We start from the raw sequence: 27,914 nt of genomic DNA on the forward strand, positions 1-27,914 counted from the left end.
GGTTCGGGCTAAAGGTCCATCAGATAAGGCCGAGGGCGTCCGCTCGCCCACAGCGTCCACTGTGCCTCCGGCCGGCCTCTGCAGCCCAGGTCACTCGCCATGGGGGACCTACCCCACCCAGGCCCCTGCGGCCCCCAGCGTGATCCTGAGCGGGTGGCCCCCCAGACCCGCCACAGTCTGAGCGCGCTGCACGTGTCCTACAGCGTCAGGTAAAGGCCCCACCCCGGGCACATGCCCTCGGTCAGGGTGGCCGGGGGTGGGCAGAAGGGACCCTCCTGCCGGTCCCCAGCCAGTACCCAGGACCCTCCCCTACACCCCACGGCTCCCCTGCCTCCAGAACCCCCTGCCCCCAGGACCCCCTGCCCCAGGACCCCCATGACCCCCCGGCCCCCATCACCCTCCCTGCTGGGCTTCCCTGCAGCGCCCCCCCTTGTCCCCATGTCAGCCCGGCTCTAAGCCCTGCCGGGACCGGGGTAGCAGGGGTCTCGTGGGGACGAGTCTCGTGGCCCCGCAGAGCCTGAGGCTCACCCACAGGAGGGGAAAGTCGGGCTCAGCCCTGGGCTTCCTGGCAGACACCGCGTGGGGCCCTGGTGGCACCTGGCATCCTGCCGGCAGCGTCGTGAGCGACAGATTCTCAAGGACGTTTCCCTCTACGTGGAGAGCGGCCAGCTGATGTGTGTGCTGGGGGGCTCAGGTGTGTCCTGGGGGTCTCAAGTATGTCCTGGGGGTCAGGTGTGTCCTGGGGGTCTCAGGTGTGCCCTGGGGGGTCAGGTATACCCTGGGGGGTCAGTTGTGTCCTCAGGGTCTCAAGTGTGTCCTGGGGTCAGGTGTGTCCTGGGGGTCTCAGATGTATCCTGGGGGTCAGGTGTGCCCTGGGGATCAGGTGTGCCCTGGGGATCAGGTGTGCCCTGGGGGGTCAGTTGTGTCCTAGGGGTCTCAGGTGTGTCCTGGGGTCAGGTGAGTCCTGGGGGCCTCAGGTGTGTCCTGGGGATCTCAGTTGTGCCCTGGGGGGTCAGGTGTGCCCTGGGGTCTCAGGTGTGCCCTGGGGGGTCAGGTATACCCTGGGGGGTCAGTTGTGTCCTCAGGGTCTCAAGTGTGTCCTGGGGGTCAGGTGTGTCCTGGGGGTCTCAGATGTGTCCTGGGGGTCAGGTGTGCCCTGGGGGTCAGGTGTGCCCTGGGGGGTCAGGTGTGCCCTGGGGATCAGGTGTGCCCTGGGGGTCAGTTGTGTCCTAGGGGTCTCAGGTGTGTCCTGGGGTCAGGTGAGTCCTGGGGGCCTCAGGTGTGTCCTGGGGGTCAGGTGCGTGTGAGGCCAGTGGTGTCCCCCTTGCTCTAGTTCTCCCCCCCATGAGCACTAGCCATGGCCCCACCCTTTCAGCCTTTGTCTCGGTCCAGGCTTGGGGCTTCCCCACTTGTGTTTGAAGACCCGGACCCCGTGTCTTGTCCCTGTGAGCAGGACCGGGCCTGCCTGGCCAGCTGCTCCGCAGGTCCCCGAGAGCCAGGGCGGAAGCGGGGAGACCCGAGGGGTCGGAGTCTGCCGCTGCCCAGGGAGGCCAGAGAGGCTCCAGAGACCAGAGATGGGCCCTGCAGACGCCGAGCCCGCTCAGGGACCCCCACTCAGGGCCCTCCCGAGTGCCAGCCGGGCTTCCTGGGCTGTGTCCCTGCAGGCTCGGGCAAGACCACCCTGCTGGATGCCGTGTCCGGACGGCTGCACCGACGCTCCGGCTCCTGGGCCGGGCAGGTGCGGGTCAGCGGCTGGGAGCTGCCACGTGCTCAGGTGCGGGACTGCTGCTCCTACGTGCTGCAGGTAGGCCCCGGCCGCGGGACCCGCACAGCCTGGACTGGGCCGGGGACCCCGACCAGGCCCCTGACCAGCCCTGTCCGCAGAGTGACGTGCTGCTGGGTGGCCTGACCGTGCGGGAGACGCTGAGCTTCACGGCGCAGCTGGCTGGCCGCGGGGACCCCACCCGCCCCTTGCACAAGAAGGTGGGTGACCCCTGTCCCCTCGGGCCTAACCCATGGTCTGCAGCTCAGGGCATGAGAAGCTTGGCTCGGGGAAGGTTTGTGAGTCCAGGACATGCCAGGACACGTCCCGCTGTCCCTATGTCTCATGTCCCCATGTCCCCAGGTCCCCAGGTCCCATGTCCCCAGGTCCCATGTCCCCATGTCCCATGTTCCCATGTCCCACTGTCCCCGCTGCCCCTGGCTCAGCTAACCTTGGGCATCTCTGTGGAGCCCAGTGGTCCAGCCCCCCTGCCCCTTGCCCCTGCCTTTGCTAGCAGGAACAGCCGGGCAGCGGGTTCAGGGAGTCCCAGGGGCTGGGCCACACAGCAGGGAGTGGGCAGCTCTGAACCCAGGAGTGTCCACAGTGCCGGCCTAGGGGCAGGCTGGGGACAGCCTTTACTGCTCCCACTCTGCCTGGCTGAGTTTTGTTGCTGGGCTCTTCCTGCTATGGGAGCCGCACCCAGGGGTGCTCAGAACCGACTCCAGACTCGTCCTCAGGGCTCACTCCTGGGGGTGCCGGGGTGGAACCGGGTCACATGGCCCCAAGTGGGTCCCTGAGCTGTAGGCCTGCCCCTCCGGCCTTCCCCAGGTGGAGGCGGTGCTGGCCGAGCTGAGCCTGGGCCATGTGGCGGACCAGCTGGTGGGCAGTCACAGCGCCGGGGGCATCTCCAAGGGTGAGCGGCGCCGAGTGTCCATCGCTGCCCAGCTGCTGCAGGACCCCAGTGAGTGCCCACTCGCGCAGACCCTGCCGCTCGCGGCCCGGCCGGGGTCCTGCACCCGCGAGCGGTGATGGTGTCCCCTGGCAGGGATCATGCTGCTGGACGAGCCCACCACGGGCCTGGACTGCGCCACCGCCAACCACATTGTGTCCCTCCTGGCCGAGCTGGCCCGCAGGGGCCGCGTCGTGGTTCTCACCATCCACCAGCCCCGCTCCGAGCTCTTCCAGGTGAGGGTCCTGCAGCCTGTCGGGCGGGCAGGCGGGGGCGGACCCAGGAGCACACATGAGCCTGACGCAGTGCATGTGTGCATGAACACGCATGCACGTGTGCTAAGAAAATGGGAGTGCACGTAGCACACTGTCCGTAGTGGAGCACGGCGGGGCGTGGGCCAGGGAGCTCCTTGGGCATGCAGAGCCTCGGGTTCCCTGAGGAGTTGTGTGGCAGGCAGGCACAGGGCCCCTGTGAGTGGCCACTGAGGGGCTACAAGGGGCCCCCCACCCCTTCTGCCTTTCACTGCAGAAGCGTCGCAACTTTTATGTCAATTACTTTTTTTTGTTAAAAAAAGGTGACTACTCTGAAGCCTTTATTACTTACAGATCTTATTACTAAACTGTTTTTGGTACAAGACTAGAGGCATGGAACGTTCGGAAAGTACAGTAAAACCGAAGAGTTCCCAAACCGACGACCTCATTTCTTCACAACAGCTCAGCAGCCACTTTTCTGGCCTGACAAAACCAGAAAGGTTGAGGCTGGGGCAGCTTTTCACACGGGAGATGGTTTGTCCCCAACTGCTGGTCCCCTGAGCACCCCCAGGAGTAGGTGGAGAGTCGGGGGTGCTCAGGGGAAGGACGAAGGAGAGGCCAGCAGGGCGGTGGAGCACTGAGCCCAGAGCAGCTTGGGAGCACTGCCCGGGCAGTAGGCCGGCCACCACGGTGATGGCCGACGCCACTCCAGCTCGCAGAAGCGAGGAAAGCGGGCGCGGGGGCTGCCTGTGGGGTCAGAGCCTGGGCAGGGGCCCCCTTCCTCCTGGTCCCTCCCGAGGGAGCGAGAGGAGAGACACGCAGGGCAGCGCCACCCTGCCTGGCCCCGAGGGGAGACCCCGGGCGTGCTTCTGGGCCTGTCCCTGGGCTGCGGGGCGCGTCCTCCCCACGGGCCAGTCAACCCCGTCCACACCGGCCACCTGCCGCCCTCAGCTCTTCGACAAGATCGCCATCATGAGCTGTGGGGAGCTGGTCTTCTGCGGGAGCCCGGGGCAGATGCTGGACTTCTTCAGCACCTGCGGCTACCCATGTCCCGAGCACTCGAACCCCTTCGACTTCTACGGTGAGTCTCGGTCCCTCACGCCTCTCAGCAGCTCTGCCGTCGGTCCTGGGAGGCTGGGGGGCGCCCGGGGCGTGGGGGTGACCGAGTCTCCGGCCAGAGCCCGGAGCCGGCCCCAGGTGCGCACTTAACTCTGCGGTGGCCTGGGGCACCGTGCAGTGGACCTGACGTCGGTGGACACCCAGAGCCAGGAGCGGGAGCTCGAGACCCTCCGGAGGGTGAGCGCCATTGGGCAGGCTTACCGCGCCTCTGCCGCATACCAGCAGACCTTGGCGAGCATCGAGGGCGCGTGCAGCCCCGACACCCGCCCAGCCATCCCCTTCAAGGCCAGGGACGCTCCGGGAGCACTCTCCAGGCTCTGTGTCCTCCTGAGGTGAGCCACGGGGGCTGGGCCACGGGCCAGTGCAGGGAGGCCTGGGGGAAGGCCCGGGGAGGTCTAGGGGAGGCCAGGGGAGCCCCAGGGGAGGCTGCGGGAGGCCCGGGAGAGGACCAGGCAGCCCTGACAGCTTGTGACCTCAGGAGGGTGACGCGGGACCTGATGCGGAACAAGCTGGCCGTGGCCATGCGCCTGACCCAGAACCTCATCATGGGCCTCTTCCTCATCTTCTACCTCCTGCGCCTGCACGGGGACGTGCTCCAGGGGGCCATCCAGGACCGCATGGGGCTCCTGTACCAGCTGGTGGGCGCCATGCCCTACACGGGGATGCTGAACGCCGTGACCCTGTGTGGGTGCCCACTCCTGCCTTCCGGGGAGGGGGCACGTCTCAGCTGGACTGGGAGCCCCTGGCCCCAGCCACTTCCTGGGGCCTCCTGAGGGCTGAGGGGTGGTCAGTCAGCTGTGCGGCACCTCTGGCTGAGGGCCCAGCCTGGTAGGGCAGGTCGCCCCCCCCCCCCTCCAGGCCAAGGCCAGCGGCTGCCCAGGCCTGCCTGCCCCCTGACCTCCAACCTTCTGACCCCTATCCCACTGACCTCCTGCCCGCTGACCGCTGGCCCCGTCCCTGCCCTCCCGATTGCTGGCCCCATCTCTGCCCTCCCTGTCTGCTGGCCCCGTCTCTGCCCTCCCTGACTGCTGGCCCCGTCTCTGGCCTCGCGCCCGCTGACCGCTGCCCCTGCCTGTCCCCAGTCCCCATGCTGCGTGCGGTGGGTGACCAGGAGAGCCAGGACGGGCTCTACGCGCAGTGGCAGCTGCTGCTGGCCTACGTGCTCCACGCGCTGCCCTTCAGCCTCGCCGCCACTCTCCTCTTTAGCAGCGTGTGCTACTGGTGAGTGGCTGGGGCGTCCCCCCAGGAGCCTCTGGGAGCTGGGTGGGGGCAGGGCAGGACGTTTGGCTGAGGGCCACCGGCTGGGGAGCCCGGGTGGGGGCGGACGCTGGTCGCTGCGCCTGGTCAGGGGCTCCTCATGGGTCACGGGCTTTGCATGAGGGACATTCCCGTGCACAGACTGGTGGCCTGGGGTCGGCCACACCATCTCCGCAGGATGGGGGCGGAGAGACACAGGGAGCAGTCAGGGGGACCCCGTGGGCTACAGTCATGGGCTGGTACCTGGCCAGTGTGGGTGGTCCTGGGTGGCGTCACTTTCCTCTGATGGGGGACAGCCCACTGGGAGCAGCCCAGAGCATGGCCACCTTAACTGGGGCAGGCCCAGCCAGTCACTGAGGTGGAGCTGGTACCACGGCGCCCCGAGGCCCCTGTGCATGAGTGATGCTGACAGGTGTGGTCCAGGGAGGGCTGTCCAGGAATCACGGGAGAGGAGCGACAGGAGTGAGGGTCCTGCAATGTCCAGCTGGTCTTAGAGGTTCGAATGGGAAGGGAAATGCAGGGTGTGGATGGGCCCTGGAGGGTGGCTGGACCTGCAGTTTCTGTAGTCCAGTTCTCTACCCCAGCTCCAACCCAGCCCTAACCACTGCTAACCCAACCCTAACCCGGCCCTAACCAGCCCTAACCCAGCCCTAAACCAGCACTAACCAGCCCTAACCAGTCCTAGCCTGGTCCTAACACCTAGCTCCAATCCAGCCCTAACACGGTTCCAACCCATCCCTAACCTGGCCCCAACCCAGCCCTAACCAGCTGTAACCAGCTGTAACCAGCCCTAACCAGCTCTAACCCAGCACTAACCAGCCCTAACCTAGTCCTAATCTGGCCCTAACCTAGCTCCAATCCAGCCCTAACATGGCTCCAACTCATCCCTAACCTGGCCCTAACCAGCTCTAACCATCCCTAACCATATGTAACTAGCCCTAACCAGCTGTAACTAGCCCTAACAAGCTCTAACCTAGCCCTAACCAGCCCTAACCAGCTGTAACTACTAGCCAGATTTAACCAGCCCTAACTAGTCCTAACCAGCTGTAACTAGCCCTAACAAGCTCTAACCCAGCTATAACCAGTTATAACTAGCCCTAACCAGCGGTAACTAGTCCTAGACAGATCTAACCAGCTCTAACTAGCCCTATCAAGCTCTAACCCGCTCTAACCTGCCCTAACCAGCTTTAACTGGCCCCGACCAGCTCTCTAAGCTCAGCACAGGTGCCCCGGCTGCTGTCATTACTCGGGCTGGGCCTCCGAGGCTGCTGGGTGATGCTGTCGCCCTCCAGCTGCCCCTGGGCCCCCCACAGCCCCTCAAGCCTGTGCGTCCCCTGTGGCTCGTCTGTAGCCGTCACGTCACGGGGCCGACGGTGATGTGAGGCTCGGCAGGTCCCCCCAGAGGCCTGTCACAGGGTGGAGGTGGTGGGATCACAGCCCCGGGGTCCCGGGCGAGTCGAGGCTCCAGGTAGGCCGCCTGGGCTCGGCATGGGGGGGCTCTGGGGGCCTGGGCGCGAGACCCGGGAGGGGCCGAGGGCGGCACTGAGGCGACTCCCTGCAGGGCGCTGGGCCTGCACCCCGAGGCCGCCCGCTTCGGCATCTTCTCGGCGGCCCTGCTGGTGCCCCACGTCATCGGGGAGCTGCTGACACTCCTGCTGCTGGGCGCCCTGCGCAGCCCCACCGTGGTCAACAGTGCCGTGGCCCTGCTCTGCATCACCGGCGTGCTTGTGGGCTCCGGGTTCGTGAGGTGAGGCCGCGGAAGGTTCCGGAAGGCTAGGCTACAGGCGAGGCCAGTGGCTGCCCTCAACCTGCCACGGGGCTGGGTCATGTGGAGGGAAAGTGAGACACAAGCACACACTCACAGGCCACGACACACACAGCCCATGGACACACACACCTATACACACACCCCACAGACACCTCACCACGAACACACACCCCCCCCCGACAGACACTCACCCCATGGACACACACAGCCCTACACACACACCATAGACACAACCCACGGACACACACACCCCACAGACACACACACACCTACACACACCCCATAAACACCCCCCCACAGACACATACCCCACGGACACACACACATGCCCCACGGACACTCACTCCATGAATACACACAGCCCTACACACACACCATAGAGACACCCCACGGACACACACACCTACACACACACCCCATGGACACCCCCCACAGACACACACCCCACAAACACACACACACACACCACGGACACTCACCCCATGGGCACACACACCCCACGGACACAACACACACCCCATACACACACCCCATAAACACCCACACATATACTGACAGACACATTCACACATACCCCCTCACGCACCCCCACCCCCACACCCCACAGACATGCACGCGCACCTCCGCGCACCGCCCCAAGCAGGGCCGGCTTGGCCCGCCGCCCACGGCCTCGTCTCCCCCAGGAGCGTGGAGGACATGCCCGGGCCCTTCCGGGTCTTCACCTACTTCACCTTCCAGAAGTACTGCTCCGAGATCCTGCTGGTCAACGAGTTCTACGGCCTCAACTTCACGTGCGGTGAGTGTGGGCGGCCGGAGCCCAGGGGCCGCGCGGGGCCAGCCCAGGCGTGGACCTCTGCCCCTGGGCCCCTGGGCCCGCTGGCCTGACCCCGTGCCCCCGCAGGCGGCTCCAACAGCTCAGGGCCCAGCTCGCCCCTGTGCGTCTTCACGGAGGGCGCCCAGTTCATCGCCAGCACCTGCCCCGGCGCCGAGACCAGGCTCACGGCCAACTTCCTGCTGCTCTATGCCTTCGTCCCCGCCCTGCTGCTGCTGGCCGTGGCCGTGTACGCCGTGAGGGGGCACTGCCAGGGCAGGTAGCGGGCGCTGCCTCCCGCCCGCCCGGGTCAGCATCCACCGCTGTGCGGGCCAGCCGAGGGCAATAATCGTGCCGGGAAGGTGTGGTGCTCTGCGTGCTCTGTTTCCCCACGGAGCACTGGGGGCGCTGGAAACTTGGGCGCAGCTTCAGGAGCAATAGGCAGGGCAGGGCAGGGCCAGGGAGGGGGGTGGGCACCGTGCCCAGCCCGCCTCTGCGACAGGCGCCCGAGCTTGTGGGCCCTGCGGGGCGTGAGGACAGCCTGTAGGACGGACTCGCTCCCACACGTTGGAGGCTTGGGTGGGCGGAACTCGTTCCTCGTGCCCCCAGGGAAAGGCCGCTGGCCTGGCGCGACGGGGGGCGCAGACACCAGCCAGCCAGGGGCCTCGGGGGCTGAGGTGAGACGGGCGGGGCCCAGGGACATGCCCTGGGGGTTGGACGTCCGACTGGGTCTAGCCATCCTCAGCCAGGGCCGGACCAGTGTGGCTGGACCAGACTCCCACGGCCGAGGGGAGGGGCCTTTACCCCGCCCCGACGGGCTAAGGGGGACCAGTGGCAGCGTGGGGGGGTCTCGCACCAGACAGGAAGGACGACTCTGTGAGGCCCCTTGGGGACTCCATCTCTGGGCTTAGGGGCCGGAGACGCTGGGGGTCACCAGAACACTGTCGACTGCAAGGGCCTCCGCACCGACCGCTGGGGGTCACAGCGTGTTGAGGGTCCAGGCGCACCGTGGAAGTGGGACACGCTGCCACGGTCCCCGCTGTGCCCAGCCGGGCCCCCAGGAGACCGGCGGCCCTCTGGGTCAGGGGCCTGGCCCCTCGGGCACGCACCAACTGCCCCTCAGGGCTGTGTGCACCAGTGGGCGGCGACGTGGAGGAAAACCAGGCGAAGGGGGAAGTTCCCTCTCCTGCTGCACACAGGGCCGCGCACTGTGCCCCACGCCAGTGCTCACACACCAGTGCTCACAGCCCCGCAATTGCACCCCCATGCCAGCGCTCACATGCCAGTTATCACACAGCCCCACACACTGCGTCCCTTGCCAGTGCTCGCACATACCAGCGCCCCGGTGTCTCGTGTTGGTGCGAGTCTCAAGCTGGCGGTGGGCTCCTGGCGGCCACAGCCCCTTCCCGTGTGAGTGAGGGCCATTCTGCTTCCTCGGAACTGAGCGTGGCTCGGGGCTCGGGCCCAGGGGGCTGCAGTGGTTGGCGTGTGCCGGCTCCACGCCTGGGCCGCCCTCGGCTGGGAGCAGCTCGGCTCCGCCCCTGTGTGTCTGCAGCTCGTGGGACCACCTCAGAGACGGCCCATCCATGCTCCCAAGGGAGTGTGTGTCCCACATGGCTCGGCCGGACCCACAGAGACCAGGACTCAAGGGGCCAGAGTGGGCGCACCCAGCCCAGTGACGGTTTATTCAAACCCCGGCCGCCCGTGGCACGCTGCCTCTCGCAGGGCTGCCGGGAGCAGGCAACCGAGCCACTCCGTGTTGCCTGCCACGTGCCACACGCGTCCTTCAAGCACAGCCGCACACGCGTGGGGCAGGAGACCCGGCACTGCACACAGGCCGGCTCACGGGTCCAGGTCCATCTGCTTCCAGGACTTGGAGGAGCTGCTCTTGTACTGCTCCAGCTCCTAGGAGAGACGCAGAGCTCATGAGAGCGACTCCAGCAGTCACCCAGACGCCTCGAACCCGCACCCGGTCTCACACCGCACCCCTGGCCTCAGACCCGCACCCCCGAGCCTCAGACCCGCATCCTCCGGCCTCAAACCTGTATCCCCGGCCTGAAACTGCACCTTAAACCATCTCAACATTTTTAGATGCGGTGAAGTATTTCTCCCGCGTTAGACTAGGGCAGAGCTGGGCCAGGGCGCCCCTTCCCTGGCCACTCTGTCCACGGGGCTTGTGTCCAGGGGCACACGGGGCAGGATGGCGCCTGGGAGAGGCCAGCTGGGTCAGCCTGTGCCAGAGTCCAGGGCTTCGGGGCGGCTGCTTCCTCTGACGCTGTCCCTGCCCCCCGCCCTGTGCTGTGTGCGGGAGAGGGAGCCAGGGTGGGCGGCGGGCAGCTGGGTCAGATTTCAGGGGTCCCAGGGAGGACCCCCGAGTGTCCTCATTCCTGACACTCGTCAGCAGGTGTCAGCTCACATGGAGCACAGGGGCAGACGGGAGCAGTGCCAAGAGTCAGCCACGGCCTTGAGCAAGGGTCAGCACACCGGGGCTGGTTTCTGCCTCCTCCCGCTGGGCTGCTGCGGAGGCCAGGGCAGGGTGGGCTGAGGAGGGCCAGTGCAGGGGTGGGGTGCAGGGGGCCAGGGCAGGGGTGGGGTGAGGAGGGCCAGCAGGACAGGGGTGGGGTATGGGGGGCCAGGGCAGGGCTGTGGGGTGAGGAGAGTCAGGGCAGGGGTGGGGTGATGAGGGTCAGGGCAGGGGTGGGGTGCTGGGGGCCATGGCAGGGGTGAGGTGAGGGGGGTCAGGGCTGGGGTGGGGTGCGGGGGGCCAGGGCAGGGCTGTGGGGGAGCAGCCTCTCAGAGTGCCCTGGGACCCCTGGGGACCCTGGCACGGCTGCAGTGGCCGAGTCCCCAGGGCCTGTTCTAGGTCCAGCGCCCGGATTCTGCACCTCGTCACCTCACCGGACGCCACCGAGCTCGGAGAAGTGGTCACAGCCCCCACCGCCCAGAGCCCACCCGAGCGGAGGAGTCAGGCACGGGGAGGTGGCGTGGGCGGACCCCGACGGCCCGGATGGCAGCAGGCCGCCAGGCACACCTGGTCCTTCTGGGCTCGCATCTCGTCCACCTCGCTCTCGGCGTACTGCGGGTCTCTGGCCGGGTCCTTGGTGTCCTTGAGGGTGCTGGTGCTCTGCAACCACAGTCGCGGTCACTGCGGCCCGGCCCCCCACCCCGCCACAGCCGCCGGGGCGCGGGAAGGCAGCTGACCTGGGCCGGGAAGTGCCTCTCGTAAACCTTCTTCCACAGCTCCAGGGGCGTGTGGGCGCGCAGCTTCCCCAGGTCGCCGTCGGGCATGGGGGGAGGGCCTGTGGCAGGGGTCACCATGTCACCACTACTCACCCAAGCCCCCGACCCTCCCACACGCCGGGACCCCCACGTGCCCACAGGCCGCGACACTGGCAGAAACGTGTCCACTGCCCACGCGTCCGGCCTGTGACGCTCCGGCCCAGACCAAGGGATGGGACAGTGGGGCGGGCGTTGGCCTCGCCCGAGCCGGGCTGGGTCCAATCCCAGCGTCCTGGCAGGAGTGAGCCCGAAGAAGCAGACACCCAAACACGGTCCCGGGACAGGCCCCCGGCAGCTGCCACCACAGCAGGGGCGCTGAGGGGACGTGCGCCCACTTGGGCCTGTCCAGGCGGCCTGTCTACTGGGCAGAGCAGCCACGGGGCCTGTCCAGCCGGCCTGTCCACCGCCAGCCGTGGCCGCGGGGGCTGGCCGCACTTCAGGCCTCTGAGTCATCTACCGCCGTTCGGTCCTGATTTTTAAATTAGATTTAAATTTTGATTACATATTTCCTTTCCCTTTTATTTTCGGGTTATTCTGGTGTGGGACCACAGCAGGCGGGTCCCAGGGCTGGAACCCGGGCTGGCCACACATGAGTGGCTCTCCAACGGGGCCCTGAGAGGGTCTTCACTCATCCCGCTCCCAGCCCGGCACGGACCCCAGCTGAGCCCGAGTCCGGGGGTCTCAAACCAGCGATTCTCAGCCCGTCTGTGCCCAGCCTGAGACATGGTTGGTGCCGGCGAACCCTAGTCAGAGAAGCCACTGCCTGTCCTCTGGGCTCATCCCTCCACTCCGCCCTGGCTCCCCGCACAGAGCTTTGGGACAGCGGGGCTGGGAGTTAGGAGGCCAGGGGAGAGGAAGGCCACACGCGAGCACTGTCAGGGAGCAGGGGGCGGAGGGCGGAGGCGGAGGTGGCGGTTGAGGTGCGGGGCAGGGGCTGGCCTGGGGGTGGCCGGGAGGCTGGGGGTCAATGAGCATTAGGCGGAGGGGCGTGCCCGGGTCACCCACCTATCTGGGCCAGAGAGTCGGACCCTGCTGGGATGAAGAGCGGCTTATTCTGATCCATGCACACTGATTTGCTGCGTGGGGAAGAACAGAATCCAGCTCAGCCGAGAGCAACCCCCCCACCGTCCCCCTCATGGAGGCCCCCGCAGTCACCGGGCACCTCAGGGCTCGCAGGAAGAGCATCAGGGAGGAGAGAGACCGGAACCTCCCAAACAAATCAAGATTCCCACCCAACGACCGGCTCCACCTGACACGGTCGGGCAGTGCTGGGGTCACTGAGACGAGGGAGCAGGGAAGGGGCACCCACAGGCAGGCGGACCCCTAGTACCTCTTGTCGATGCCGAAGGCCAGCTGGTTGATGGCCCCACGGATCTTCAGCAACAGACCCTCGGATTTGCTGGTGAACTAGAACCCAACAGAGCCCGGGGGTGAGGGCGCGGGACACTTAGCCCAGGCGTTTCTGGCCGGCAGACCCGGGCAGCACCGACCACCCGCCGTGAGCAGACAGCACCCCCCCCCCACAGTTGAGACCCGGACACACAGGGCCTCGCCACGGTGCAGTGAAGGGACAGGACGGGGATGTCCACTGGGAGTGCTGTCCACCGCCGGGCACCTGACACAGACCCTTTTCCCACACACAGCAGGTACCCAGCAGGCAGGCCCCAGTGACCGAGCCCAGGCCGGGTCTGGAAGTGTCGACAGAGTAGGCTGCGGAGGTGACTGTGGGCCCTGGGGTCCAGCGACCTTCAGGTCAAGAACTAGCCCCTGGGAACGCCTGTCCAGAAAGAGCCGGCGAAGGCCCGGCAGGTGGGATGGCTGAGCTGCCTGGTGCCCGCGGGGACCAGCCAGGGCCTCCCGCCTGCGGCTGCCGCCCCACTAGGGACAGGCACATGTCCAGCTCTCTGGACTGACAGTGGCTACTCTCTCCCGGCCACCAACCCAGCTGAGGGCCGAGCTGCGCAGGGGAAACGACTCAGGGTGGCCATCGCCACCATTGGCTGAATTTCAGAAAGAACCTGTTTGCTGGCGTTTAACACAACGGGCAAGACGCTTCCCTTCCCGAGGCCGCTCAGGGCTGAGGGGCTCTGGGTGGCGCTCACTGGGCACCATCAGGCCAGGGATGGTGGGCAGGGCTGCGGGCAGGGGCAGCGCAGCGGCTGGTCCCGGGACGAGCACAGGGAAGGTCCCGGCCCCGCCCGCCCCACCCCAGCCCCATCTGGCCCCGCTCACCAGCAGGGTGGCACCATGGTGATGGGCCAAGAAACGCAGCGTCTTGCAGATGACCTTCCTCTTCTCCGAGTCGAAATCCTGGGGGGAGGGGGGAAGGGAGGGGCACGGGGCCAGGGAATGTGCCAGTGGAGACAGGCCCTTTGGGGGTCCCTGGATGCCCCTGTGGCAGGGATCCCATCTCCCCGCAAACGCCCACCTGAGGGGCTCCGGAGCCCTTTCCGAGTAGGAACCAGCCCACACCACTCCTGGCAGCAAACTCCCTCTGCCCTCCGAGCTCTGGCGGGCAGGCCTTCCCGTGCCCCCCGGCCATGCCACGGGGGTGGAGGCTCACCTGGAAGACATCGTATTTGCTCCCGATTATGACCAGGGGGATTGGGAAAGGGTCGATCAGCTCGCGGTCCTGTGGGCAGACGCGCGGTCATGGACTCGGGTGTGGGAGCAGCCAGGGCTGCTATGGGCCAGCTGCCAGGGCAGTAGCGGGGCCTGGACCCTCGTCCCTGCCCACCACCCCCCTGAGGACGTCGCTCCACTCTCCCCCCCGGTTTCTGCCTTTTGTGTGAGTGAACCATCTGTGCTCTCGTGGCTGTCGGGGGCTAATGAGCAGCTCTGACCCTGACCACAGACGCTGCCCGGCCAGAGGGAAGGGCGAGAAAGGAGGAAGGCGACCCCCTGGGGCCCACGCCCATCCCGCCAGCCTGGGAGTGTCCCTCTGCGTGTGAGTGTGTGTGTGAGAGCATGTCTGGGTGTGAGTGTGTGTGAGCCTGTGTATGTCCCTCTGTGTGTGCGTGTGTGTGAGAGCATGCCTGTGTGTGTGTGTGCTGTCAGCCTGTGTGTGTCCCTCTGCATGTGTCTGTGTGTCCGTATGTGAGTATGTGTGTGTGTGTGTGTGTGTCTGTGAGTGTGGTGTGTGTGAGAGCTTGTCTGAGTGTGTCTGTCAGCCTGTGAGTGAGTGTGTGTGCATGTGTGTGAGTGTGTGTCTGGGTTCTATGTGTGTGTGGAAAATACTCTTATGTCACAGTCAGTCCCGCAAAGTCAAGGAAGAAGGTCACAGCTGCTGGGGCTGTGGCAGCCCCTGACCCAGTGCCCGCACGTGATCCTTAAACATTTCTTATTGATTTGATTCTGGCTTACAGTACCATATGTTTTGGGTGTTTGGTTTTTTTTTTTTTTCCACATCCACCCGGCAATACTCAGGGGTTGCCCCTGCCTCTGTATTCAGGAATTACTTCTGGCAGTATTCAGGGTAACCCTGAATTTACCAGGGATCAAACCTGGGTTGTCTACATGCAAGGCAAGTGCCCTCTCCACTGTGTAATAGCTCTGGCCCCTAGGACGACATGCTCTGTCATTAAACACAGGCACGATGGTTTATAGTAATATTAAATCATTATTTTTACAGTTCCAGAGTGCTACTACACTGATCCACCCACCACTGTGCCATTCTGCCATGGCAGTCGGCTCTCCGTCCTGGTTTAGGAGAAGCTGTAAACCCCACCCCAGACTCTGCTGTAGTCTCATCCTCTGACAGGCACCACGTGAAGAAAGACAGAGAGCCGAACTCAGAAACCTTTCGCGGGCAGTCCATGCCACAGAAATTGGGCCAGAAAGAGAAATGCAAGGAATTTAAATCAGAAAAGAAATCAAGACATACAGCTTGCTGATGACATAATAATATCCAGAGAAAACCCTAAAGACTCCACTGAAACACTTTAAGAAGCAATAAACTTAAATAGCAGAGTGGCAGGCTACGAAAGCAACACAGAAATCCCTCTGGTTCTCGATGCAGACAAGGAGCAAGAGATAGAGAAATGTTTATTTGTTAATCTAGGTTTCTGGGCCACGTCCAGCCGTGCGCAGGGTTTGCTCCTGGCTCCGCACTCAGGGGTCACTCCTGGTGGGCTTGGGGTCTCTCTGGGGTGCCACAGATGGAACATGGGCTGGCAGCATGCAAGTCAAGTGCCTTCCCCACTGTCCTATCCAGTGCCAAGACAAAGAAAAAAAATTTTTTTTTTTTTTTGCTTTTTGGGTCACACCCGGTGATGCACAGGGGTTACTCCTGGCTCTGCACTCAGGCGTTACTCCTGGCGGTGCTCAGGGGACCATATGGGATGCTGGGAATCGAACCCGGGTCGGGCGCGTGCAAGGCAAATGCCCTACCGCTGTGCTATCTCTCCAGCCCCAAGACAAAGAAATTTAAAAAATTTATAATTGTCGGAGTCAGGACAAGAGTCCTCGCTTGCCCCTCTCCTTCCATTGAGCCCCCCATGGCATTAGCTTCTGCTGCCCAGGCCAAGGGGCTGTCCTTTCTAGCGGAGGGCCTCGCCGGTGTGGACAGTTCTCAGCTGTCAATGCAGTGGACAACTGGCCTGCATGTGGGGGGGTCCTACTATTGGAAAAACTTCAAGATTTTTGATAGCCACACAAATACTCATTTCTGAATTCTCTGTTGACACAGGCTAATAAATTATTAAACACTGCAATGGAAGTTCCAGCTCTGATTTTGGCGAGATCTAACCCTTATTAATGGAAGAAAATCATTAACACGTAATGTTATTATCTCTAACTTCACCCACAAATACCAGAGACCAGTTGATGTTTACTTGTATTTTGAAATGTAGTATTTCACTAAGTTTGTTTAATAAGATTTCTTTGATTAAGTTGATTTAAGGTTTGATTTGCTCGAGCGGGCCCAGTAACGTCTCCATTGGACGTTCGCCTTCCACGCGGCCAACATGGCCGACCCGAGTCCGATTCCTCCGCCCCTCTCGGAGAGCCCGGCAAGCTACCGAGAGTATTCGATATGCCAGACACAATAACAACAAAGTCTCCAATGGAGACGTTACTGGGCCCGCTCGAGCAAATCGACGATCAACGGGAGGGCCTTAAGGTTTGATTTGGCACAAAATGACAGCTTGTTATTCCAGGGAGTCAGAAAGAGTAAATTAATATCCAGTGACTATTCAAATGTGAAAATAAAAACATTGAAAAACACAAAAAATCCTAATTGTTTTCATAAAAAAAATCAAATACTTTGGAATCAATTTAACAACGGAGGTGAAAGATGTACAAGCAACTTTAAGTCATTATTAAAAGAAACAGTAGCAGGAAAAGGAGAACTACTCCTGAAGAATCAACAGTTACCACAACGGAACCACCCAAAGCATCATGCAAACCTGATGCTGTCCTCACCAAAATTCCAACCACATTCTTCACGGACACACAACAAGGACCTCCAAAGCTAGTAGGGATCATAAAACACTCCAAACAGCCACAGCGATCCTGACCTGACCCCACACTGCAGAGCTCGGTGACCAACACCGTGTGGCACTGGGGAATCCATAGCCCAGAAGCACACAGTGAACTGACAGTCAGCCCGTGACAGTCAGTCAGCAGGAGGCGCGGGACCGGGAAGCCTCGCAGACGCACACGCCCGGAAACGAAGCCGGACCCCACTGCTCACCACGCACAAGCCTGATGTAAAGGCCAGCGTCGCCTGGCTTCCTGGGATGCCCCCTGGTGCTCGGGGTCCCCGTGGTTCTGGGGACTGGACCTGCCTCCCGCGTGCAGAGCCACACCTCTGTCCCCGGTGAGTTTGGGGGAGCCTATTCCAAGCAACGTTCAGGAGGCCTGGGGCGCCCTCGAGCAAGTCTCAGCCAGCTGAGCTGGTGACCAGACGTGAGGAAGCGCCTCTGCGGGCCTGGGGGCCAGGCACTGCCCAGACCACTCCGGGCCACGGCCAGCGATGCTCGGGGACCCACACAGCGCTGTGGGTAGAGTGTGGCCACCACATTCAACACACCTGCAGCACCTCTCTGGGCCCCGGAAGTTTGTTTAGGTGATCTGAAAACCCTGGTATTAGAAGATTCGCCAAAGGAGCTGGGGACGATGCTGGCAGGACGGCCCTTGGAGATGACCTCCGAGGTGTCGCCCAAGATCTGACCCCAGTTGAGAAGCCAAAGTAAGCAGCAGGAGAGCAGTGGGGGAGGTGCCTAGCAAGTCCCTGCACCAAGAGGCACACTCGTGCTAGAGGGGAGTGTCCACTCAGCGCAGCAGAGCCCGGGCCGGAGACTCACAGAGGGGAGGGTCAGCCCCAAGCACCTTGGGGGTAAAGCCAAGACAAAGAGGGGCTGGAGTGATAGCATGGCACAGCGGGGAGGGCGTTTGCCTTGCACGTGGCCGACCCGGGTTCGATTCCCAGCATCCCATATGGTCCCCCGAGCACCACCAGGAGTGATTCCTGACTGCAGAGCCAGGAGCAATCCCTGCGCATCGCCGGGTGGGACCCAAAAAGCAAAAAATAAAAATAAAAACAAAAAATAAAACCAAGACAAAGAAAGACATGGAGAGCGTGAGCAGAGCCCACCGGTAACTGCAGGGTGTGAGAAGTGCTGGGGACACGGGGCTGTCACCTCGCGCGAGGAGGGCCTGCGTCGTCCAACCAGAAATGGCCAGTGTGGGCGGGACATGGGGAAGGGCCTCGCGGGGCGCGGGGGCAGTGTGGGGACTTCTCAAAGCTCCCAATGATTCAGAGGCAAAACTCCACGGGCCGAGCGATTCTGCTCCCTGCCTCCACCCAGAGGCGCCTCATGTCCACGCTCGCCCGGGGAACACAGCGACACTCACACTGGAGAAGGGGCCGCCTGGGGCTCGCCTTGGATGGAGCTCGAGGTCAGGCTACGTGGGGTGAGTCACAGGGACAGGCCAGGGGCAGGGAAGGAGGCCAGAGGCCAGCCCTGACCAGAGCCAGGCGGGCCGGCGCAGGGCGCGGGGGGGCGGGCAGCCCTGTCCCTGACCAGCGGCCCCGGCAGCCCCGACGCGAGCCGCAGGGTGGGGGGCCGCGCGCCTCACCGGGTGGTCTTTCTGCAGGTGGCTCCAGACCTTCTGCCGCATCTCGGAGGCCGCTTTGGAGCCGTCCTTCCCCAGCCTCGCCCTCACTCTGTCCACGTGGCCCCGAGTGGCCTGCAGCAGGCTTTCCATGGTGGGCCAGAGGTCGTGAGGCTTTGAGAGGTCGAGAACGAGGACAACGGACAGTGTCCTGGGGAGAGGAGAAGGCCGTCGGGAGGCTGGGGACGGGCAGGCCCTGCTCGGGGCTGTCGAGCTCAGAGGGTCAGAGTCCAGGTCGCGAGGCAGAGCCGGGCTAAGCTGAGTTCATGTGGGCAACAGCTAGCCACACCGTGGCCTGCACTGGGCCCAGGGCCGGCCAGCACTGATGGACGCTGACCTGGGCACAGGCCAGGTCAGCAGGGACAGCCAGGCGGGCACCTCTTACCCTGACTCCTGCAGGGCCCCAGCTCTGGTGTCACAAGATCCCGCCTGGAAGCTGTCCTGATGGCCATCAGCACGCACCAGCCTAATGGCCACTGACCACACAGTGGACTCTGCCCCACGCCTGCACACAGGGACCCATGGCGGTGGACAGCCCACGCCCAGACCCGCACCCACACATGGGGACTCACCAGGGAATGGACAGCCTGTGCCCTGAACCGCACCTACACAGGGACCCATGGGGGGGGGTGGACAGCCCCGCGCCCTGCCCCATGCCCACTTACTGCACGGACTCGCTCGTGATGGCGATGCTGATGAGGTCTAGTAAGGACGTGCCGCCCCCAAGCTCCCAGAAGTGAGCCAGATCCTTAGGCTATAAAACAAGCATTTTCCATGTTAGAACTTTTCTGTTTGGGAACTTCTTTCTTCCTGTATTTCATTAGTGCCAGTCAGTGATGATCATGGGCAGAGGACACGGCTGTCCTCATCCACTCTGAGATGCAAGATCTCTGGGCACCCACCAGGTTCTGGGCAGAGGAACCAACAACCCCTTCGGAATGGGGCGAGGAAACGCAGAGACCCACAGGCAAGCGTGTTCATCTAGGGGGTACAGGAATGTGCTCATGGCTGGTGTTGCTCAGGGCATCAGGTTGACACAAAGAGGCATCATCTCACACCTGAGCAGACAGCTCTCGGCGTGACCAGAGCAGCCAGTGTGGCATTGGCAGGTGCTGGGTCAGCCTCTATGGCAGGTAGCACGGGGCCCGGCGTCCTGGCCATCCCACACCTTGACGTCTGTCTGAGCACATAGAAACCGATTCCAAAAAACCCACCTCCGCTGCAGCAGTTTCCAACTGCCACAGTCTGGAAAGCACCGAATGCCTGACAGCTGAGGAGTGGGCACAGAGGTCACGACTTGGGGCCAGCGAGCACAGCGGGCAGGGCGTTTGCCTTGTACACGGCCAACCCGGGTTCAATCCCTGGCATCCCATATGGTCCCCAAGCACCGCCAGGAGTTGGGGGTGCGGAGTCACTCAGTGCAGTCAGGAGTGACCCCTGAGCATCACTGGGTGAGGTCCTAACAGCCCCCTCCCCCCCCGAAAAACAGCATGGCCTGTTCTGCAATGGGCTATCGGCCATGAGGACAGGCGGGCTCCTGTCTCTGCCGGCTTGGAGGATGGAGCTGGAGGGGTGAGCGTCAGTGAGACAGAGGGCAGACAAGTGCTGGGTGGCCTTGCTCGGTGCGCTATGAAGGAACCAGCAGGACTATGGGCAGACACCGTGGAAACAAGCCCCGAGACCCCCCTCCACTGCTGGGGTGCTGGCTGGGCCAGGCCCTTGGAAACAGGATGGACATTCCTCAAAAGACTAGAAACTGAGTCCCCATACCACCCAGCAACACCACGCAAGGGGCCCAAAATACAGCAGAAACGCCACCTGCACCCCTAAGTTCACTGCAGCGTCATTCACCATAGCCAGAAGCTGAAAACAACCCGGACGCCCGAGAAGAGACAACTGGAAAAAGAAACTATGGTTCCTATATACAATGAATACTACGCAGCCGTTAAGAAGATAAAGTCATGAAATCTGCTTATAAGTGGATGGACATGAAGAGTATCATGCTGAGTGAAATGAGTCAGAAGGAGAGGGGCAGACACAGAAGGACCGTATTCATTTGTGAGATATATATGTTAAAAAAATAGTATGAGACTGATATCCAAATCCAGGGAAAACAGGGGCCAGGAGGACTGGTCAATGGATGAGAGCCACTACAAGTGTGTGTGTGTGTGTGTATGTGTGTGTATCTGGGGGGGGGGGGCGCAGAGGGCAGTTAGGACACAGAAGGGACCAGTGTGACAATAATAGTTGGAAATGATCACTTTGGACAGGAACTGAATGTTAAAGGTAGATAAAAGAATATACCTGATAACTTTCAGTATATGTATTGTAAGCGGTAATATTATCCCAAAAGGAAAAGGAAGGGGGGGAGAGAGGGAGAGAGAGAGAGAGAGAGAGAGAGAGAGAGAGAGAGAGAGAGAGAGAGAGAGAGAGAGACAGGAGGGACATTGGTGGTGGGAATTGTGCACTGGTGAAGGGACGGGTATCAGAACATTAAAACCCAAACAAATTAAAAAACACCAAAACCAACCAAGGCCCTGGGCTCTGCCAACAGGCTGAGGGTGGAGGCAGCGGTGGTGAGGGGCAGCGACTTGGCACAGGGGAGCGTCCACAGGGGGCAGGCACGAAACCTTCTCCTAGGACCACGTCCAGCCCTCGAGCCAACAGCCAAGGCCTGAATGTCCCCTCCCACAGGCCGCCAGGTGAATCCGGGGCAGCCCGAGGCGGCTGCACGTCTTCCCGTGTTCCGGCTGATGCAACATCAGGGTCAGGCCCATCTACAGCCGGACCTTTCTAGAGAGTTCCAGCACGCGCCAGCCTTCACAGAGGAATGCTTCGCCTCATGCTATGTGTGTGTTTCCCTCTCGATTTCCTCTCTGGAGACACCTCGATCTTCCCAGGAGCATGGCTGAGCCCGTGAAAACGGGGGGACAGTCGACCAGCCACTCCGACAGACCCCCGACCTCTGTGTGCAGGCAGGCCATTCCAGAGGCAGCCCCGGGACTGGCGGGTAAGGAGAGGCACGTCGCCACGATACTCTAAAACGCACGGTGGAGTTACGGGAGCACCAAAGAGGGAGGTGAGGGTCTGATCCCGGGTCAGGGGCCGCTGGGGATGGGGTTGCGGCCCCAGGGGCACTCACGATGTTGTGTCCCTTCGCTCTCCTCCCGTATGTGTACTCCAAGGCCAGGGTGGGTTTCGGGGGCTCGTCCCTGCAAACGAGACGATGCCAGGGGTCAGCAGTGCCTGGACCCAGGTCCGTCCTCCTTCCTGCAGCAGCTCATTGTGGAGAAGCTGCCGCGTGCATGCTTGGGGACACCGCGGCTGGGCCACAGCAGAGAGCGGAAGGCCCTGGCACCCGCATGTCCATGAGGGACAGAGGATGGTGAGGGCGTGTGAGGGACACCTTCTCGGCAGGAGGCCACGCGGCAGACCCTGACTCGCCTTAATAGGAGCCGGCGGACCCCACTCTTCGCTCGTGACTAAGAGGTCTGTGTCGCTGGTCTTGTCTCTCCCCGCCTGTACTGGGGCAGCTGAGATATGCGAGTCACCAGCCCACCAGCCCATGTCCCGCTGCTGGACCCAAGACCACGGGCCTGGTGAACCCTCCACCCCACTTCCTGTCTGTTTTGCGTTCTCCCTTTTTACCCGAGGGGCCACTGCCTGTGGCATGGTGCAGTGGCTGGCCGAGGACACAAAGAGCGTAACGCTCGCGTGGGCAGCAGCTCAGTCTGCGCGTCTGCCCCCGCCCCAGACTGGCAAGGCAGGTAGCCTCGGGGGCCTCAGCCTCGGGGCTGCAGCCATGCCTCGTTGGAGGCCTCAGTGTGGCCTGCCGCTCCTCCCTTGGCGTGCGGCTCTCACTCCGGGGCTCTGCTCTGGCCTTAAAGAACCGAGTCCGTCAGCCCGCAGAGGTCTTCCCTGGGCTTGTGCATAGACAGTGTTTGCTCCGATTCCTGAAAGAAGTCTCCTCTCGGGATTCTTACGCGCGCTGCTCTGGGCCCTTTCTGGGTGACCTACCCCAGGGCTGCAGGCACGACTGAGCCCCAAGCCCGGCCCTCACAGGCTCCCGCTCACGGCCCATCCACACCTGATGGGCAGGAGTCGCAGTCACGGAAGCCGGGTCTTCTGGGAAGGAAGGCGGGTGCTGGACCCCCTGCACTGCGGGACAAAGAAATTCTGGCCTCTGAGTGCCCGGGTCATATCTTTCTGCGAGGGGCCTGGGGCCTGAACCCGGGCCTCTGGTGTGCAGATGCTGGGGCTCCCCCGCAAAGTCGGGGAGAAGCTCTGAGAACAGGCACTGGGGGCCAAGCGCACAGCAGGTCGGGCATTTGCCAGACACAGTGGCAGCACTACAGAGGGTCCCAAGTCTCTCTGGAGCTACCCCTGAGCCTGGAGCCAGGTGTAAATCTCCCCCGGAAAAGGAGCAAAATGGAAACATTCAGAGGGTTGAATATTGCCGTGGTCAGGCAAACTCTCCACTCCCTAGCCCTGACCCCCTGAGGGCAGCTGAGGGGACCGGGCACTGCCCCGGGGCTCTGAGACTCGGACACCCGCTGCTCCGCCAGTGCTGGCCGGACAAAGGCGGAGGGGCGAGCACACTCGCTCCCGACTCAGGGAGACCCACGGCTCTGAGGAGCAAACCCTTTTGTTTCAGTCTCAAAATTGTTCTCCTAAATGTCTTCAAGATTCGCATACTACTCAGTGAGAATAAGCAAAAAAATGTCGTCTAAAGGTTAACATAACACGTACCTGTCAAGACATCTTAGGATAATCGTAGTCTTCCCCTGGAAATTCAGAGATACTGTGTTAATGTCAGACATATGTAACATTTTATTATTGTAATTGTGGCCCAAAATAGCTTTTTAATCACTTGAATGATAAATTACCTGGAAACTGAAACCTAGAAACTTTCAGAATCATCCCTAAGTTTGAGAAGTGGAAGAATTTGACTGTCAACTCTCCTTTGGAGCTACCTGCCCTGCAGTCATGGGCACTCCAAGTCTCGCCGAATGGCTGGCACCAGAGGACGAGGCCCCACCCCAGCGGTCAACTGCAGCTGCCTGAGCTCGACCAGCAGTGCTCACACCAGAGCCAAGGCTTGGGAGCGAGGCTTCTAGAATATTCCTATGCAGCTGAAGGGCAGCAAGGCTCACTGAAGTGTGGGCCGACACTGGCCCCTCAGGACCCCCAGACACAGGCCCCTTCTCCCTTCAGGACCCCCTGACGCAGGCCCCTTCTCTGTCCCATCAGGTCCCTTCATTAGATAAGAGCCCTGGCTGGCTCAGGTCACTGTTCCTGCAGCAAGTCCCCAAGATCCATGGATGGTGGAGGAGAAGCGGCTTTTAGCACTCCAGAGAGAACCCCCAGAGGCTGGCGAGGGACACCTCCATCTGACAGCCCCAAACAGGCATCTCACCAGAGCTGTGCTTCTGAACAAAAAGTCTAGAATCTTCTCCCAAAAAGAAAGATCACAAATTGCTCAGAGCATATCTGGGATTTGACGAAACAGGATTACTTTTTTGTGTGTGTGACAAACCTTAACAGATAAAGACTACATATGTAGAAATATGTAACATATATGATATAATCATATGCCAAGAGGATGATCATTACTGTACTAACAGAGCAGTGCAGGGAGTCCCTGGTAGGTGTGAGGATGGTAAGACACGCAGCGCAAATAACACAGCCCTGCCATCAATCCACACCCCAGATCATCCACAGGCTCGGGGCGAGAAGCAGGTGCACAGGCCCGAAGAGCATCGCGTGTGTGTGTGGACACCGAGGGCCTCCAGGCCATGTGGACACTGAGGATGTTCAGGCCACGTGGACACCGAGAGTTTCCAGGTTCTATGACCACCCAGTGTTGACTTAATGTACTTTTCCTTGATGTTGTGCAAATGCACAGGACTTGGTGATGTCCTCAAGGCAGCCCGAGAGACTGTCCTTACAATGCCCTTTACAGAGTCCTTCCACTGTGGTCACAATGTCCTCTGTTACCCTTACAATGTCCTTACAGTGTGGTTACAGTGTCCTATAGAGTCCTGACAATATCTTTCCAATGTCCTTACAATATGTTTACTGTGTCCTGATGATGTGGTTACAATGGTTCTTACAATGGTGGTTATAATGTGGCTATAATGTTACAATACCCTAGAGTCTTAATAATGTTGTTACAGTATCTTTACAATGTAGTTACAATGTCCTAAACTGGGCTTATAATGTGGCTACAATGTGGTTACAATTCCTATAGAGTCCTGACAATGTGATTACAATGTGGCTATAATGTTATAATGTTCTATATGTTATAATGTTATAATGGCTATAAAGTTATAATAGTGCTTACAATGTGGTTACAATGTCCTATGGTGTCCTTAAAATACTGTCACAGTATCCTTATAATGTGGTTACAATGTGGCTACAATGTTATAATGTTCTATAGTGCTTACATGTGGTTACAATGTTCTATAGTATCCTTACAATATTGTTACAGTATGCTTATAATGTGGTTACAATGTGACTACAATGTTGTACATCTAGAGGGCTCTTCAGTGTGGCTACATTGTCTTACAATGTTATTGTAGTATCTTTATAGCATTGCTACAATATACTTACATTATAATGCCATCAGATGCCCAGAGGCCTGCGAGTTCAGCTGTCCATGTGAGGGCACAGCCCATGTCGCCCTCTGCCTGGGGCCACACGCAACATCTAGGTACCTGCAGTACCTCCCACAGCCTGACCACTGACCCTCACTCCCCTGCACCCCACCCCTACCCACCTGTCCCCCTTCTCAGGCCGGCACCCGAGTGACAGGAGGCTCTGAGACAGCTGGGCGAGGAGGGGTTTCCTCTCTGGGGACAGGAGAAGACAGGCTTACTCCCCATTGCACGAGCTGGGAGCCCACAAGCTTCCCGCTAAGGAGAGAAATGAGGGTTTTCTCAAAGAAAGAGCCTGGGGAGGGCAGGAGAGGGTCACCCCGAGACCGTGCCCACTGCTTCCTGGCACCGGCTCGAGAGGTGCAGGCCCAGGAGGTCCAGATTTCCATAAGGAAGCACAACCATTGAGTCTCACAGTCACACACAGTCACCTCCGGGTATAACACAGTCACTGTCACAGCCAGTCACCTACAACCACACAGTCATCTGTGATCACAGTCACTCACCGCCATGCGTCACCTGGTCACTCACGGTCACCACAGCCACACACGGCCACTCCTAGCCATGCACAGCCACAGCCCCCTTGAGTCTCCTAGGCGCTTGACCTGCAGCACCGTGGGACGGGTCAGGTCCTGCCCCCGCAGCCCACCCCAGTGCTGGCACCGCTGCCCTGGAGCCAAGCTCAGGGGCATCTCAGGGGCCTGGGGCACCGCCAGCACCAGGTCTTGCTCCCCGCCACAGCCTCACCCCTCCTTTGCTGCCGAGGAAGAACACGGTCTTCTCCCCGCCGTCCGGCCCGCTGTCTCCGCTGCCCGCGCCTCTCCGCTCCACCTCAGCCCGTGCGATCTCCCAGAGCGTCTCCCTGCGGGCAGAAGGACACACTCAGGGGGCAGAGAAGCAGAGGCCAGACCGGGAGAGAGCTGGGGTCCGTCCACGGAGCCTGGGCCAGGCTGGCTTCTTGCAGGGCCTCCAGGCAGGGGACGGCAGGGACCTGCCCCTGGAAACGCGAAACTCGAAAGCGGAATCTTCCAGGAAACGGGAGAGGTGCTTAAAGGGCACTTTTAGGAGCACTGCCCCGGAGTACTTCTCTGCAGGAATCCCGAGGGCCAGGAGAAGCCTCGAGCGCGGGTTTGAATGCGGAGGCTCCAATTCTATTCCTGGGCCCACGCAGCCCCCAGCACCGCTGGGCGCCCCTGCACACTGGCCAGCGCCCGTCTCCTGCTGGACCATCGGCCACGCTCCTGACCGGCCCTCAGGCATCCCCTCAACACACACGGCCTAAGAACCAAAAGCAACACTTGCTCCCCTCGGACCCGGCTCTGGTCCGCGCCAGACCAGCGCCGGGACCGGCCCCCTGCACCCCCACCCCGGGGCGGGCACTGGGGGGTGAGGGGCGCGAGCGGCGAGCCGAGGGGACGGCCAGCGCCGGTCACCGTCCACTCCCTGCGGGCCGGAGCCCGCGTCCCGTCCCCGGGGCGGTCCGGAGCGGGTGCGGGGGAGCCCGGCCCCGCGCCTGCAGCGCCCCCACCGCCCACCCGGCCGGGGTCGCGCCGCCGCCACGCGCCTACCCGGGCATCGCGGCCGCCGCTCCCGCAGGCCCGACGCCGCCGCCCGCGTTGCCATGGGAGCGCCGGCGCGGGCGCGGGGCATCACGGGACTTGTAGTTCTGGCGCGGGCTGGGCCGGCCCCGCTGTGGCCACCCACGTGCCGCCCCGCCGCCTCCGCCTGCAGCGATCCCGGGGGAGCGCGCGTGGTCTCGCGCGCGGGCGCCCTAGGGACGCCTCTTCTCTGTGCGGACCGCGGGCTGCGCAGATCTCGGCGAGTCGCCAAAGAGAGCAGCGTCAAACTTTGCATTGCCCGACTGCTCTGGGGTCAGGAAGGCGATTCCCGCGGCGACTGAGTGGCCTGGAGCAGTGTGAGGGGTCGGGGAGGCTGGTAGGGCTGGGGGCTCGCTGCTCTGGGTGGCTGAGCAGGTCCCGGCTTTCGCCTCGCCCGCCCAGAACCAACTGGGAAGGCCCTGGCGGGGGTCGCGCCTTTCTAGCCTAAGAGAACATCTTTCTGGGTGACAGCGGTTCTTGGGGGCTGGCTGTTCCGCAGTTAACCCCGGGAGACGGCAGAAAGTGAGCAGGACCCCCGAGGGTGTAGGGACGGGATGCCCCGGAAACATCTGGGAGCGCATTTCGTTTAGACAGTACACGTGGCCATGCAGTGCTCTCTGCAGCGGCTGAAAGATTCTTAACGGTCAAGGCTAATCACACCTGGCGGCTGTGCTGATGGCATGCTGGCTCGTTTTAGCTGATGTCGGGGGATGTCTCCAGACAGGACTTGATGAAGGACTGAACTACCTGGGTACAGTCCGAGGCTGTTCAGGACACAGAGACCCTTGGTCTCGGGCTGGACAGCTCCTGCAGGACAAGGTTCTTCACTGGCCAACGGCTTGTTCGGGACTCCCTGGGCGTTTGGGGTGTGTGTGCATGGCTTGGAGGGGGGATGTGAAGTATTGGGGAGACTACGGAGAGCAAGCTGGCTAGAGCACCTGTGTGAGGAAGGAGTCGGTTTGACTGAGCACTGGGCATGAGTTAGAGACCTAGCATGAGCCCCATGGGGTGCAGGGACCCGACCCAGCACCCCGAAGGCCTTTGCGGCTGTAAGGGACGTTCACAGTGCGGGGATTCAGGGCGGGACCGGAGACGGCTCCAGCTCTTCACGCAAGCAAGCAGACCAGCGCCCCCAAGCGGAAGAGCTGTTGCTCCAGGCACTGGGAAGGAGTTGACAGCCGCATCCCTTGCAGTCGCATGGGCCAGAGGTGTTGGGTGCAGGTGACTCATTTGAGTGCTCCCACATCTTGGTTGGGGGAGATTCACTGCATGCACTTGCACTGGGCTGATCTGAGGCTGTTCTCTGGGATTTTCCCAACTGAAATCGGGGGAAACAAGCACTCATCTT

At 61.9% G+C, this 27,914-nt stretch overlaps 2 protein-coding genes across 3 annotated transcripts; one reads left to right on the forward strand and one right to left on the reverse strand.

The window, feature by feature from the left end:
* The first annotated feature begins 55 nt into the window (after positions 1–55).
* Positions 56–14,848, forward strand: ABCG5 (ATP binding cassette subfamily G member 5). 2 transcript variants are annotated; one of them, XM_056130592.1, is made up of 14 exons: positions 56–209; positions 573–694; positions 1,665–1,804; positions 1,885–1,983; positions 2,591–2,723; positions 2,808–2,947; positions 3,914–4,043; positions 4,200–4,413; positions 4,560–4,765; positions 5,164–5,302; positions 6,900–7,085; positions 7,790–7,902; positions 8,008–8,226; positions 14,828–14,848. In XM_056130592.1, exons 1-13 carry the CDS (start codon positions 100–102, stop codon positions 8,199–8,201), a joined length of 1,926 nt encoding a protein of 641 aa, XP_055986567.1. In that variant the 5' UTR covers positions 56–99; the 3' UTR covers positions 8,202–8,226; positions 14,828–14,848. The 2 variants fall into 2 exon arrangements, with proteins under 2 accessions (XP_055986567.1, XP_055986566.1); XM_056130591.1 differs by lacking the exon at positions 14,828–14,848 and having other exon boundaries at positions 8,008–8,677.
* On the reverse strand, positions 9,673–26,643 carry DYNC2LI1 (dynein cytoplasmic 2 light intermediate chain 1). Its single transcript, XM_056130593.1, has 13 exons — positions 26,537–26,643; positions 25,716–25,830; positions 23,062–23,096; positions 21,455–21,524; positions 18,978–19,066; positions 18,277–18,463; positions 13,760–13,828; positions 13,429–13,506; positions 12,527–12,603; positions 12,202–12,272; positions 11,119–11,216; positions 10,949–11,041; positions 9,673–9,822 (listed from the first exon to the last, which is right to left on the reverse strand). Exons 1-13 carry the CDS (start codon positions 26,542–26,544, stop codon positions 9,760–9,762), a joined length of 1,053 nt encoding a protein of 350 aa, XP_055986568.1. The 5' UTR covers positions 26,545–26,643; the 3' UTR covers positions 9,673–9,759.
* Positions 26,644–27,914: the final 1,271 nt, after the last annotated feature.

This window comes from Sorex fumeus, unplaced genomic scaffold (genome assembly GCF_029834395.1).
Source record: "Sorex fumeus unplaced genomic scaffold, SorFum_2.1 ptg000079l, whole genome shotgun sequence".
NCBI classification, from domain to species: Eukaryota; Metazoa; Chordata; class Mammalia; order Eulipotyphla; family Soricidae; genus Sorex; species Sorex fumeus.

Excerpts from the sequence above, each read along its gene's own strand:
- ABCG5 (XM_056130592.1), top strand. The coding sequence starts at position 100 with ATGGGGGACCTACCCCACCCAGGCCCCTGCGGCCCCCAGCGTGATCCT. Across the intron at positions 210-572 it reads CACGTGTCCTACAGCGTCAG|ACACCGCGTGGGGCCCTGGT; the intron begins GTAAAGGCCCCA and ends GCTTCCTGGCAG. Across the intron at positions 7,086-7,789 it reads GTGGGCTCCGGGTTCGTGAG|GAGCGTGGAGGACATGCCCG; the intron begins GTGAGGCCGCGG and ends CGTCTCCCCCAG.
- DYNC2LI1 (XM_056130593.1), bottom strand. Across the intron at positions 13,507-13,759 it reads GCAAATACGATGTCTTCCAG|GATTTCGACTCGGAGAAGAG; the intron begins GTGAGCCTCCAC and ends CCCTCCCCCCAG. Across the intron at positions 9,823-10,948 it reads TGCGAGCCCAGAAGGACCAG|GAGCTGGAGCAGTACAAGAG; the intron begins GTGTGCCTGGCG and ends CGTCTCTCCTAG.